This window comes from Hypanus sabinus, chromosome 12 (genome assembly GCF_030144855.1).
Source record: "Hypanus sabinus isolate sHypSab1 chromosome 12, sHypSab1.hap1, whole genome shotgun sequence".
Lineage (NCBI taxonomy): Eukaryota > Metazoa > Chordata > Chondrichthyes > Myliobatiformes > Dasyatidae > Hypanus > Hypanus sabinus.
In genome coordinates this window covers 103,087,484-103,099,286 of record NC_082717.1, presented here as the reverse complement: position 1 = coordinate 103,099,286, position 11,803 = coordinate 103,087,484, and the positions used below count along the sequence as shown (strand labels likewise).

The 11,803-nt window shown below is 41.0% G+C and overlaps 1 protein-coding gene across 3 annotated transcripts in view; it reads right to left on the bottom strand.

The window, feature by feature from the left end:
* Positions 1 to 1,190: 1,190 nt before the first annotated feature.
* Positions 1,191 to 11,803, bottom strand: part of LOC132403211 (zinc finger protein 292-like) — a 201,388-nt gene continuing 190,775 nt past the window's right edge. For all 3 annotated transcript variants that reach the window (XM_059986593.1, XM_059986594.1, XM_059986595.1), the window contains one exon: positions 1,191 to 10,468. In XM_059986593.1, the coding sequence (XP_059842576.1) occupies positions 2,897 to 10,468 (7,572 nt within the window). In that variant the 3' untranslated portion in view covers positions 1,191 to 2,896. The remainder of the gene's footprint in view (positions 10,469 to 11,803) is intronic.

Below are 11,803 nucleotides of genomic sequence, written 5' to 3'. Positions count from 1 at the left end.
CCTGTTCTTACTCCCAAAGTGGATAAACGTCATCTGCCAAGTATCTGCCCACTCCACTGTCGTGGAGAGCTAATACACCAGTCACCAAAGATGCCACGTGAACTTTTGGTAAGGAAAGCTAACGAAGGATTAATTAAGTTTGGAACTATCCAATATTTTGAAATGAGAATTCTTCCCAAGTTCCACTTTTACCAGGAGGTAATTTGGAATCATTAGTCCATGTACTTGTAGTGTCTTAACAGGGTAATTAAGTCTGTGGATATGAAACTCAGCACAAATTATGTTGTTTTACAGGCTTTGTAAGAACAAATCAATACCAAACGATACCAATATAACTGCTGCAGTTAGATATTTCGCTTCCAGCATTGTATCAAGGGAGTCAGACACAATCAGTCCAAGACTGTGCTAGATTGTGGTCAGTTCTAAGACACGCAGATTTTCATCTTCAGAGTGTAATACCCAAGATAGAAGATTTTACAGTTCAATGGCTTTGACATACAGTGTCAGAGAAAGAAAAAGATAGAAGTCTAAAGAGCATTTTTAAAGTGCCATAAACATCCATAGCTTTCTGAACAATTGAGTTTTTGTTTAAATTCCCTCACTTACCTTCTAATTTTGCACCATTTGCACTCCTGTCATCTTCTGCACTGCTGATCTTCATTTGTGTTTTTGATGAGATATTAAACTGGTGCTCTATCTGTTCACTCAGATAATGCTAAATACCATGTAGCACTATTTTGAAAAGTATTAATATTCTTCAATGGTACCCTGGCCAATACTAATCCTCAACCAACTTCAGAAAAACAAATCTTGGCCATTACCACATAACTGCTTGCAGTGTGTAAATATCTCTGAACTATTTATATTATAATAGTGACAACACTTCAGTGGCTTTAGAGTATCAAAGTTATTTTCCTGCGTATCCTCTGGTGGCGGAACAGTGGCGCAAACAGCAGTTTAGGGAGCAATCTCATTCAGAGTAACCTTTTCCAAATATTAATCAAAGATACGACCAGAACTCAGTTCTTTTCAAGTGTTTTTTTGGGAGTTTAATTTGCAATAGGGTTAATTTAGTTTGCAAATTAAACAAATTAAGAGCAGGTGGGAATTTCAAGCTGACCTTAAAATAGAAAAATCAGTATTTATAATTAGAGAGCAGATAGTCCCAGTATTAAAAATTAACTCCTTAAGCAGATTTATTTTCAATATTTTTATATTAATTTAACAAAAACATTATTTAAAGAGACATCTAATTTTCTATTTTAATAGTTCATCTAAGTACTACTGCATTATTTACAATAACAATACTGTATTCAAATATATAAATGAGATACAGCTATAAATACACGCTTGTTTACAAAAGAATGTTTTCCCCACAATTACAGACTGTCAAAAAATCCTTTTGTTTTCCCCTGATACCATGTTGTATGTTTTGAATAAACCTTTGGAAGGGTGCACTGCAAGTGGTAAATGTCAAGATGAATTCTGGTTTGCCAAAATGGACTGTTCACTATTATTCTGCTGATTTGGCCACTTCAAACTATGAATTTATACCAGATGTTAAGATCCTGAGTAGGTTATCAATGAACATTCAGACACTCAATATTGGTCATTAAGTTCAGAAACAAAAGAATTTCAGGTGCACACACCTTCAGCAACAGAGCTCCAGAGCAGTAAAACTGTGTGTCAGTACAGCATTGCTCACAGAAAATCAATATTATCAGATTGAACCTCTGAAATCTGAACATTAACCTCATTTACTTTCAAATTCCTCACCTTGCTTTTCACATTAAAGTTGTCTTCAAGTATTTGGGTCACTGCAAATCCAATCTTCAACAATGGTTTTACATTCAGGTTGGGTACTTAGTTTTAATGCATTTTTAAACATTTTCTACAGTTTTGTATTGATTATATACAGTATATGAAGTGTTCTGGAATAACATGGTCTGTTTTCATTAAGTTAAAACATCTCTCAAAAGGATTTTTTAAACTGTATTTTCTCCACTAGTCACAGTTTTAAACAAAAAACATCAAGGAGATTGACTATATTACACAGCTTGTATTGCTGGAGCTTGTTCTCAAAACTCTTACAAGATGGTGTTGTAAGAGAGAGTATCCCATAAAGAACATACAAAGAAGTTTGAAATTTCTACAAAATGTACATACTCTTCCCCTCTCCAAAAACCGAGAATGTTTGAGCATCATTTGTAATGTTGTATCAAATAGGACAAAATACAGCAGAATTAATAAAATACAAACCATTTTATCTTTGCAAGAGACCTTTATTATGGTGATGTCCAATGTTATGCAGAACCAGTCTGATGGAAGGCCATGAACCTGAAACATTAACTCCACGTCTCTCCACTTTGATGCCTAACTTGCTGAGTATTTCCAGCAGCTTCTGATTTCATTTGTGTACAATTTGTACTTGTGGATTGGGACTAGAAAGGCTTTGTAGTAAATGGGATACAATCTCTTTAAGTATGTACACAATGATAAAAGTACTGCTCAAACTATATCATACAGTATTTGCACCGTCATGCTCAGGAATACTGACCTATCAGGTTATTAACAGAACCTACATAACAGTCCAAGTCTCACCCCTCCTTTGTATACAAATGTCTTGACTTCAAATTACATTTGTTTTACATAAACAGAGCAATCGTTCTGTGTCATAATTTAGTCCCATAGGGATTCTGTTGAATACATTGAATGTGGCTACTGCCACATTAGATTTTGTTTAAAAAATTATATTAAAAAAGACATTTACAAACATGCTTTGGTTAAAATGTACAGGCATCCTTTTGGTTCAAATACTATCAAGGACCAAATTTAAGCAAATTACAGCTTCTATTTTCTCCTATTTTCTTCAATACATACACTATGTGTTACAGAATTATGTACTCTTAACAGTGAGTCTTTCTTTTATATCCTTAACTTGGGCCAGCATATTGAAGTCTACCTTTACTCGACTAAGGACTACTGTGGGATGCATATGTTGAAGCTGCTTTTCAGCAAGCTCAACACAGTTTGAGTCTGCCTTGTCCATTATAATTTTTATGTTTTTAAAAATATGAAGAGATAAAGGATTTGTAAAATTAGCAAGAGTCCGATGCTCGGTATTTTGATCATATAGTTTATCTGTGACAGATTGCTTCTTGTTGTCAGTAGAAACCACCGAATTTGTGTCTTTTTTGACAGGATGCTTTGTTGGCAATCTGTCTGCGTCATCTTCTGTGACAAAGGATGAATTTAATCTGCCATCCACCACTTTCTCAGTGTTAACAGTAGATGAACCTTTACTGGCCAGAGCTTTTCTCTTTTGCTTCAGAGCAGATTCCTCAAGGAACTTCAGGAAGGAGATTTCAAATCCCATGGGCTTAAATGTACTTAAATCAAAAGACTTATGGTGATGTGTCTTGTGTGTGCACAAGCTGCGCTCTGGAGGACACCCCTTCTTCTGATGGAGGGTTTGGTTTGGATCATCTTTCAACAGCTGCTCAGGTGTTTCTTCAATTAAGCTTCTTTTCTTTTTAATCTGCATGCCTTCTTCCATACCCAAGAGATCCAGTTGAATGGTTGATCTTTTCCTAGAAGGCTGGTAGCTACTTGCATCAGTGAATTTCTTCTCACCAGTGATCTCTTTCTGTTCAGTTGCAATGGACTTACTACCCGTGCCTTCAATAACTTCAGCATTAAGCGATTCTGAAAGTTCATCAATGGAACTCTTGAAGGAATTATCATTTCCCAGCTTCTTACTGAAAACCTCTATTTCACTTAAGTTGTCTTGTGGCCGAATCACATCTCCATTAACAGCATACTCCACTGATCGTTCTTCATGGCTGCTTATGCATTCAGTCAATTCTGTCTCTTGGACATTTGAAAACTTCCTGCAAGTTACCAGATAATTGTGGTATTGACTAACAAATACACTAGATATCTTGTGATGAATTCTATAATGTTTTACCAGACTTTGTTCACTGGTAACAACAGATGAACAGTTCTCAAACATGCACGGATACTGTTCTTTTGGAGACTTGCTGCTGCACATGGCCAAGGCTTGAGCCTTACTTTTGAAAGTATATTTACCAACTTTTCTAGAGTTGTATGACTTTTCATCAATCTCACCACTTTTCATATCACTGCTATCTGAAGCAGAACATTCACTAGATTTACTGTGATTCACAGCATCTTCATTTTCACTAAATTCTTCAGATTCAGAATAGCTTTTTCCATCTGTGAGACCATCCTGAGTAATTACCATTGGAAAGTTTTCTTGGTCCAATGGTATAATTCTTCTGGGCCTCATTAAATGAGATTGATGCAGCTCTCTGTGCTTTGTAAAGATGTGTCTTAAAAGGTTTGATCTGGTGGCATAAGTACGATCACAGCCTTCACAGTCACACCTAAAACATGCTGCATCTGCATCATTTTGTGGACTATCCACATCTACACCATGGGCTACCAGAAGGTGTTTGATAAAGTTCCAGAATACTGTAAATGAAGACACGCAATGAGCTTGGTCGCAATGAAACTGCCCTTCACTTGCAGACATGATTTTTCCAATTTCATCTATGGTTAGACTGTGAAGCTCGGAGTAGTGTTTAATGAGATCAGTCGCTCCTTGGAAAATTCTACAGCAATCATCAATCTGGCACTGAAACTCTTTAACCTGGATGTTGTCACTTTGAGTGATTTCCTGTTTTAGCTGTGTGTGAAGCAGCTGTTGGTCTGACTGGTGTATGGCTCGATAGTGCAGAATTAGGTTTTGCTGAATTGTGAAAGCCGCAGAGCAACCTTTGTGAACACACTGGTATGGTTTGTGAAAGTTATTGTTGTCACACTCTGCTCTTACCTTTGCAACTGATTTCTTGCACTTCCTTTCCCCAGACACCTTTATCAATGTTGTTGAGCCTCCAGTTTGCTCCAAACTTCCCTCACATTTCCTTTCCAGCACCGATATATCTGATGACTGCACAACCACATCTTCAGGTCTCTCTGGATGTAGAAAGGCATCACGTTTTTGTATTGGATTAATGAACACCTCTGGTGGTTCTGCTGAAAGAGGGGTGCCCAGTAGCCCTGCGGTGAGGGGCGATGACCCTGGCAGCCCTGTGGTCACCGGCGATGAGCCCGGCAGGCCCGCGGCCACTGGTGATGATCCCAGCAGCCCCACGGACACTGGCAATGATCCCGGCAGCCCCGTGGTCACTGGCGATGATCCCGGCAGCCCCACGGTCACCGGGGATGATCCTGGCAGCCCCGTGGTCACTGGTGATGATCCCAGCAGCCCCACGGACACTGGCAATGATCCCGGCAGCCCTGTGGTCACTGGCGATGATCCCGGCAGCCCTGTGGTCACTGGCGATGATCCCGGCAGCCCCACGGTCACCGGGGATGATCCTGGCAGCCCCGTGGTCACTAGTGCTGATCCAGGCAGTCCCGCAGTCACTGGGGATGACCTAGGCAGCCTTGCGGTCACCGGGGATGACCCAGGCAGCCCTGCGGTCACCGGGGATGACCCAGGCAGCCCTGTGGTCACTGGGGATGATCCTGGCAGTACTGTGGTCACTGGCGTTGATCCCGGAAGCCCAGTGGTCACTGGCAATGATTCTGGTAGCCCTGTAGTCACCACCAATGGACCTGACATCTCTGCAGTCACTGGCGATGATTCTATAAGTCCTGCAGTAATCGATGATCCTGGCAGCCCCATTGTCACTGGTGATGATCCTGGCAGCCTGGTGGTAACTGGCAATGATCTGGGCAGTCCTGTGGTCATTGATGGTGATCCTGGTAGCCCGAGGGGCAAAGGTGATGTTCCTGGCAACATTGTTGTTACTGGTGATGAACCTGGCAGTGCCGTGGTGACGGGTGATGATCCTGGCAGTGCCGTGGTGACGGGTGACGATCCTGGCAGCCCTGTGGTCACTGGTGACGATCCTGGCAGTACTGCTGTCATTGGTGATGATCCTGGCAGCCCTGTGGTCATAGATGAAGCATCCGATGGCCTTACAGACACAGCAGAGGAGGCTGGTAGCACTGTGGACACCGGCAACCCGATAGAAATGGATGAAGATCCTGGCAACACCAAAGACATGGGTGAAGCACCTGGTGGCCCCACAGTTAGAGCAGAGGAACCCAGCATTCCCACAGACACAGGCAAGGAACTAGATGAACTCATTGACAACAATGGTACATCACCTGACCTGGATGTCAGTGGCAAGATAGTCAGCGTGTTTGGTATTATTCTGGAAATGGCCAGTTGCTCTGCTGGCATGAATGGGACATCTGCTGGGCCTGCTGCAATTGGCAGAACAGCTGGAGCTCCAGGTATGGGGATAGACTGTGGCATTGTTGGTAGTGGAGATGTACACTGTTGCTGTGCTGGCAGGAGGGGCACATCCTGCAGCCCTGTGGGAATGGTGGAGATATCCTGGGATTTCACAGGCAGTGGCAAAACAGGTTGTGGCCATGTCAAGAGTGGTGAGATCGTCAGCAGATCTTCAGCTGATGTAGGGCTACTCTGTGGCTCAACAGGCAATGCAGTGTCACCTGCGGGCCCTGCCAGTAGCAACGGGATATCCTGAGACACTGCTCTGGGTACCAAGGTGTCTTGTGGGCCTATGGATTGTCCCAAAGTATTTTGGAGCTGTGCTGATAATGGGGAGCAATTTTCCAGACTTGCCAGAAGCACTGAGCCATTCTGTGACAGCCCCTGATCATAAAGGACAGTCTTGTCATTATGTGTACTGGGTAGATGGAGACCCATTTCAGAATTAACCTCACTGGGCGCTGGAGTTACTGTGTCCAATTCATGCAGACTGATTGATTTATCATCTTGTGTCCCATTAACAGTAGATTGAGGAATGATTTCTTGCAATGGTGGCAAAGAATCTGTAGTTTTGTACTGACCCTCCAATTTTTTACAGTACACTCGTTTAATTCTCAATTTTACTAGCTCCTCCCGTGTTACATGATGCACTAACTGGTAATGGGCTCGAAGATTGGAGTTCCTTGTAAAAGTTTTCTGACAGTTAGGAACATGGCACTTAAATGGAGCAAATCTAGTCTGATACATCTTTATTTCCATAATTTGCTCTTTGGAGTACTGATGTACTTTGACATAATGATTTGTCAGAGCATCTTTAGTCATTGCACTATAGATGCAGTCAGATTCCTGGCAGATGAAAGGTTTGATGAGGTCCACTTTCAGTTCTTTGTCATTCTCAGTGTCGGTGAGCTGCAGTGAAGTGTTTGCCTGTGGTGCTGTCAAGCACTGGTTGATAATGTTCGGACCACTGGTGCAATTATTCATTGGTGCATGTGTTGAGATGTTCATGGAGGATACCGGTGTTTCTGACCGTGAGGTTTGGCGTGGGGCAACACTTGCGTAAGGCTTTTCATCATATTCCAAGTTCAGATTCTGCAAGCCCAACAAAACTTCAGCTATTCTTATATCTAATGTCCTGGGGTCTTCAGAGTGAGATGAATTATGAGTTGTATCAATATCAGGGAGGGCACCATTAGTAAAAAATACAGAGGGCTCACAGTTACTTTCCAAGTTTTGTGTGTGAATCTCATTGTCAGCATATGTTCCCGAACAAAAGCTGGATTCTAGTGGCTGTTGCAAGGGTTCACAGGATGAATATGCAGTTGAGCTAGTCACATCCAGCATTGGTGGGACCTCAGTGTTGAGTGACATATCTTCACCAGCCACAAATGACCTTGGGCTACACATAGTTGTGAGTGCCTGTGATATGGTTATGTTGGATGAACCTGTTTCTACTGCAGTCATCTCAAATCCAGGCTGAAAAGTCTGCTGAATGACTTCTGAATCAAATGTTCCAGGAAGGCTGGTGACTGGGAGAGTCTTGCTTGGCTCAAATATACTCGAATTGTAGTTGTTCTCCTGTGTGGACTGAAAGAGCTCATGACCAGCAAATGGCTCTGTACTGTCTCCCATTTCCAATGACTGAAGGAATGTCTCGCCAGTCAAAAATGTATCTGAGATACAGGGTGGTTCATGTCCTTGTGGTGTGAACACATCAGACGAAAGAATCTTTTCAGTCACATATAGAGCCTGTCCATTCTTTTGCTCCACAATTGAAGAACTTTCCTTTTTATCATATGGCTTACATATTGCCCGTCGTGATAAATGACCTCCAAGAGATTTGGGATTAGTAAACTCTCTGTAGCACCTACTACAGATAAATTTGTCGCCTTTAATGATTGCAGGCCACTTTGCACGCTTGTTGTGTGTATGTCTTTTCTTCCTGGATGGAGCCACGTTCTCAGTTTCGATTGTTAAAACACAGGGTACCTGCTGCTGATAAACTGCACCTCCTGTATCGGTAGTGCTTTCAGGTGTTGGAGCTGAGATTCTCTCATTTGGATAACACAATGGATTTGAAGGCTTTTCCTGATTTTGACACTTTGGGGGATTTCTAACTTGCTGCTTTTTTGCTAAGTTTCGTTGTTGCTTAAGCATTTCGTAGTATTCTGGATGGGCAGCTTTGATATGCTTACTCACACTACGTGATGAGGTATAGCTTCGACTACAGCCATCAACCTTACAGTTGAACCTTTGGACTGATTTTGCAGCTTCACCAGCTGCAGTTTCTATAGGCAGCATTGGGATAGGAGCATCCTCCCCTTTAAACACAGTTTCTGGTAAAACAGCATGAGCCATATCCGTACTCTCTGTCTTTTCATTCTTTATGGTAACATAGTTCTCATCTTTAGGAAGATGGTTCTGTTCCTCAGTGGAAGGCTCCTCTAGTTTCTCTGACATGGAAGATTTAGGCTTGGCAGTTTCACTTGGAACACAATCAGTACTAAAACCATTCTCATAAACATCAGACTCAAGGCGTAGCTCATCTTCGGCCTTTATTTGTAACACTTGGCCTACTCTATCAGTTCTATTTGTAGCCAACTGGTCTGCTTGAAAAGGTGAACTATTTTCAGTTTCAATTTTCACACAGGCATGTGCTGTATGACCAACTTCATGCTTTTGCAGTTCACTCTGAGAGTAGTAAATGTTTCCACAGTCTGAGAACTTGCACGTATATGAAGAATTGTGGTAATGTTGTGCTTCGTGATCGTATAACAAATAAGACTCTGTGAAAATCCTTCCACAATTCTGAAACATGCATTTGGCTTTGAACAGCAGATGTTCTTTTCTATGTCCTACCAATTCAGAGTAAGTGCCAAAGCTTGCATTACATTCCAGTTGAATACAGACATATGGGTTAGGGCCACAGTGAATTTGCAAATGTTCATTAAGGTGAGAAACGCTGACAAAGCGTCTGCGACAATACTGACAAACAACTTTATTACTTTGCATTTTAAGGAACTGTTTTGCTTCTTCATCATTACCATGACCTTTCACGTGTGCAATTAAGTTTTTAAAATACTTAAAAGTTTTGGTACAGATTGTAACGGGACAGTTATAATCTTCAGTGTAATCCACTTTCTGTGTGGTTATTTCAGGTTTGTATGATTTGTCCTTACCTTCATCATCAGAACCATCACTATCACTGAAGACTACAAAATCCTCGCCATACAGGCTGTTCCTTTTAATTGGACGATGTTCTTGTTTATCTATTTCAGCTATTTTTTTATCTGCAGGACTGAAGTCAGTCAGATTCTTTGGAGGCCTTCCAACTCTTCTTTTTGGTTTGATAGATGCCAGTCGTTCTTTACACGACTGTTTAATATGAAATGTAACATGCGGAACAAAAATCTCCTTTTTCTTGAAACTTTTGGCACATATGGGACAGTAATAGTTTCCATCCTTCACATGAGTTTGAGCATGACGGATAATTCGGTGCCCCAGAAACTCTCGGTCGCATAATACACAATACTGCATATATGCCTGCCAATTCTTAAATCTAGCAGATACCACACCTTTCTCAATTTTAGGGTTTTCCTTCTTTTCTACTTTTTCAGATGAACCGTTCTCTACTTTCATGACATCGCTGTAAAATTTAGGAAGTCCATTCAGTGAATGTTCTTTCATAGCAGTTTCTTCTGGATGGCTCTCATTATTTTCGAACAGGTCACTGTCATTAAGCTCATCAATAGAAGACACGATGGATGCTTCCTCCCCCATTAATGCAAGACAATGTCGTTTCAGGGTCTTCCAGTCCCAGAATTCAGGATCAAAGGGCCAATGTGTTTTCAAAACAAGCAGGAGTTCACATCTCAGTGAATTTGGGATCGGGCCATTTTCATCATCATACTTCTGATCCGGCTGGTTGTACAAAGTCTCAACTGCATAATATGCTTCTACTGTGGGTTCCAGGAGGAATTCGGTGAGCTGGCATGCTCGCCTGACCTCTAAATAATCGGGTAACAAGCATGACACTGTCTTGCAGATGGACGTTTTCACTGAAGGACTTTCATTTGATTCCATGCGTAGTGCCCTCACACATAGCTCAATACAAGCTGAAAGCCCAGCTTCCCCTGCCTGGAGAGAGAAGATCATAAGTTACTGCACAGATTTTGATTTGATATCATCAAAATATAATCACATGGATAATAACAAGTTATCAATCATTATAATTCATACTAATCCTAGGTAAAAATGGCTAGAATTTGTCTTCTGAATACATAAGCCACCTGAAAATTATAAACAGCAAATATATGGTTCCCTTGCTTAGTAAGCACTTGGTAATCTAATCTTTGATAGCCATTCTGTCACTTTTTATTTATGAAGTGGCAATACTGACTGACCGTTTCAGTGCTGTGATGTAGAATGGTCAAAGATAAAAACGTAAACGAGAAAGCAATGATGGGAACTGGGAAAAGCACTCCACCACCAAAACTACTACTAAGAAGTAAAATCAACCTGCATCATATGATAAAGCACAGGAAGTAATTTAGACCAGAGTCTCAGTTGGCTCTTTGAACTTGGTCTTCATACAAAAAAGCATTTTTCCTTTGTGTATATGTACAAGTTGCAATAGCAATAATATATAATGGCCAGTGTTTCTAAGAGTAGATTTAAAAAAACCTGAAGCAACAAAAGAAAATACTATGACAATTCAGCAGGTCAGACAGCTTCTGAAAAAAGAAGGAAAAATTTAAAAATCATGTACAAGATCTGAATCTTTGGGAAAGATAAAAATTGTGTGTGTGTGTGTATATATATATATAGACATACATACATACACACACAAAGGTACTATTAAGTTTCACAAGTCAAATCTCAGCAGAGGTTGAGAAGTGATGAGACATGAGTTTGTAAAATTATGAGAAGCATAGACAAAGGAGATAACTGTTTATTTTTCCCAAGGGTGACATGCACCAGAGAACAAGCATTTGTGAGGGGAAAATTCAAAGGATATGAGTCGGGCAAGTTTTATTCTACACAGAGAGTGGTGGGTGCCTGGAATGCTCTTCCAGGAGTAGTGATTGGAGGCAGAAATGATAAGAGGGGTTTGAGACTCTTACACTGGTACAGTGGCACGCAAAAGTTTGGGCACCCTGGTCAAAACTTCTGTTACTGTGAATAGCTAAGCAAGTAAAAGATGACCTGATTTCCAAAAGGCATAACGTTAAAGATGACACATTTCTTTAGTATTTTAAGCAAGATTACTTTTTATTTCCATCTTTTACAGTTTCAAAATAACAAAAAAGGAAAAGGGCCTGAAGCAAAAATTTGGGCACCCTGCATGGTCAGTACTTGGTAACAACCCCTTTGCTAAGTATCACAGCTTGTAAATGCTTTCTGTAGCCAGCTAAGAGTCTTTCAATTCTTGTTTGGGGGATTCTCACCCATTCTTCCTTGCAAAAGGCTTCT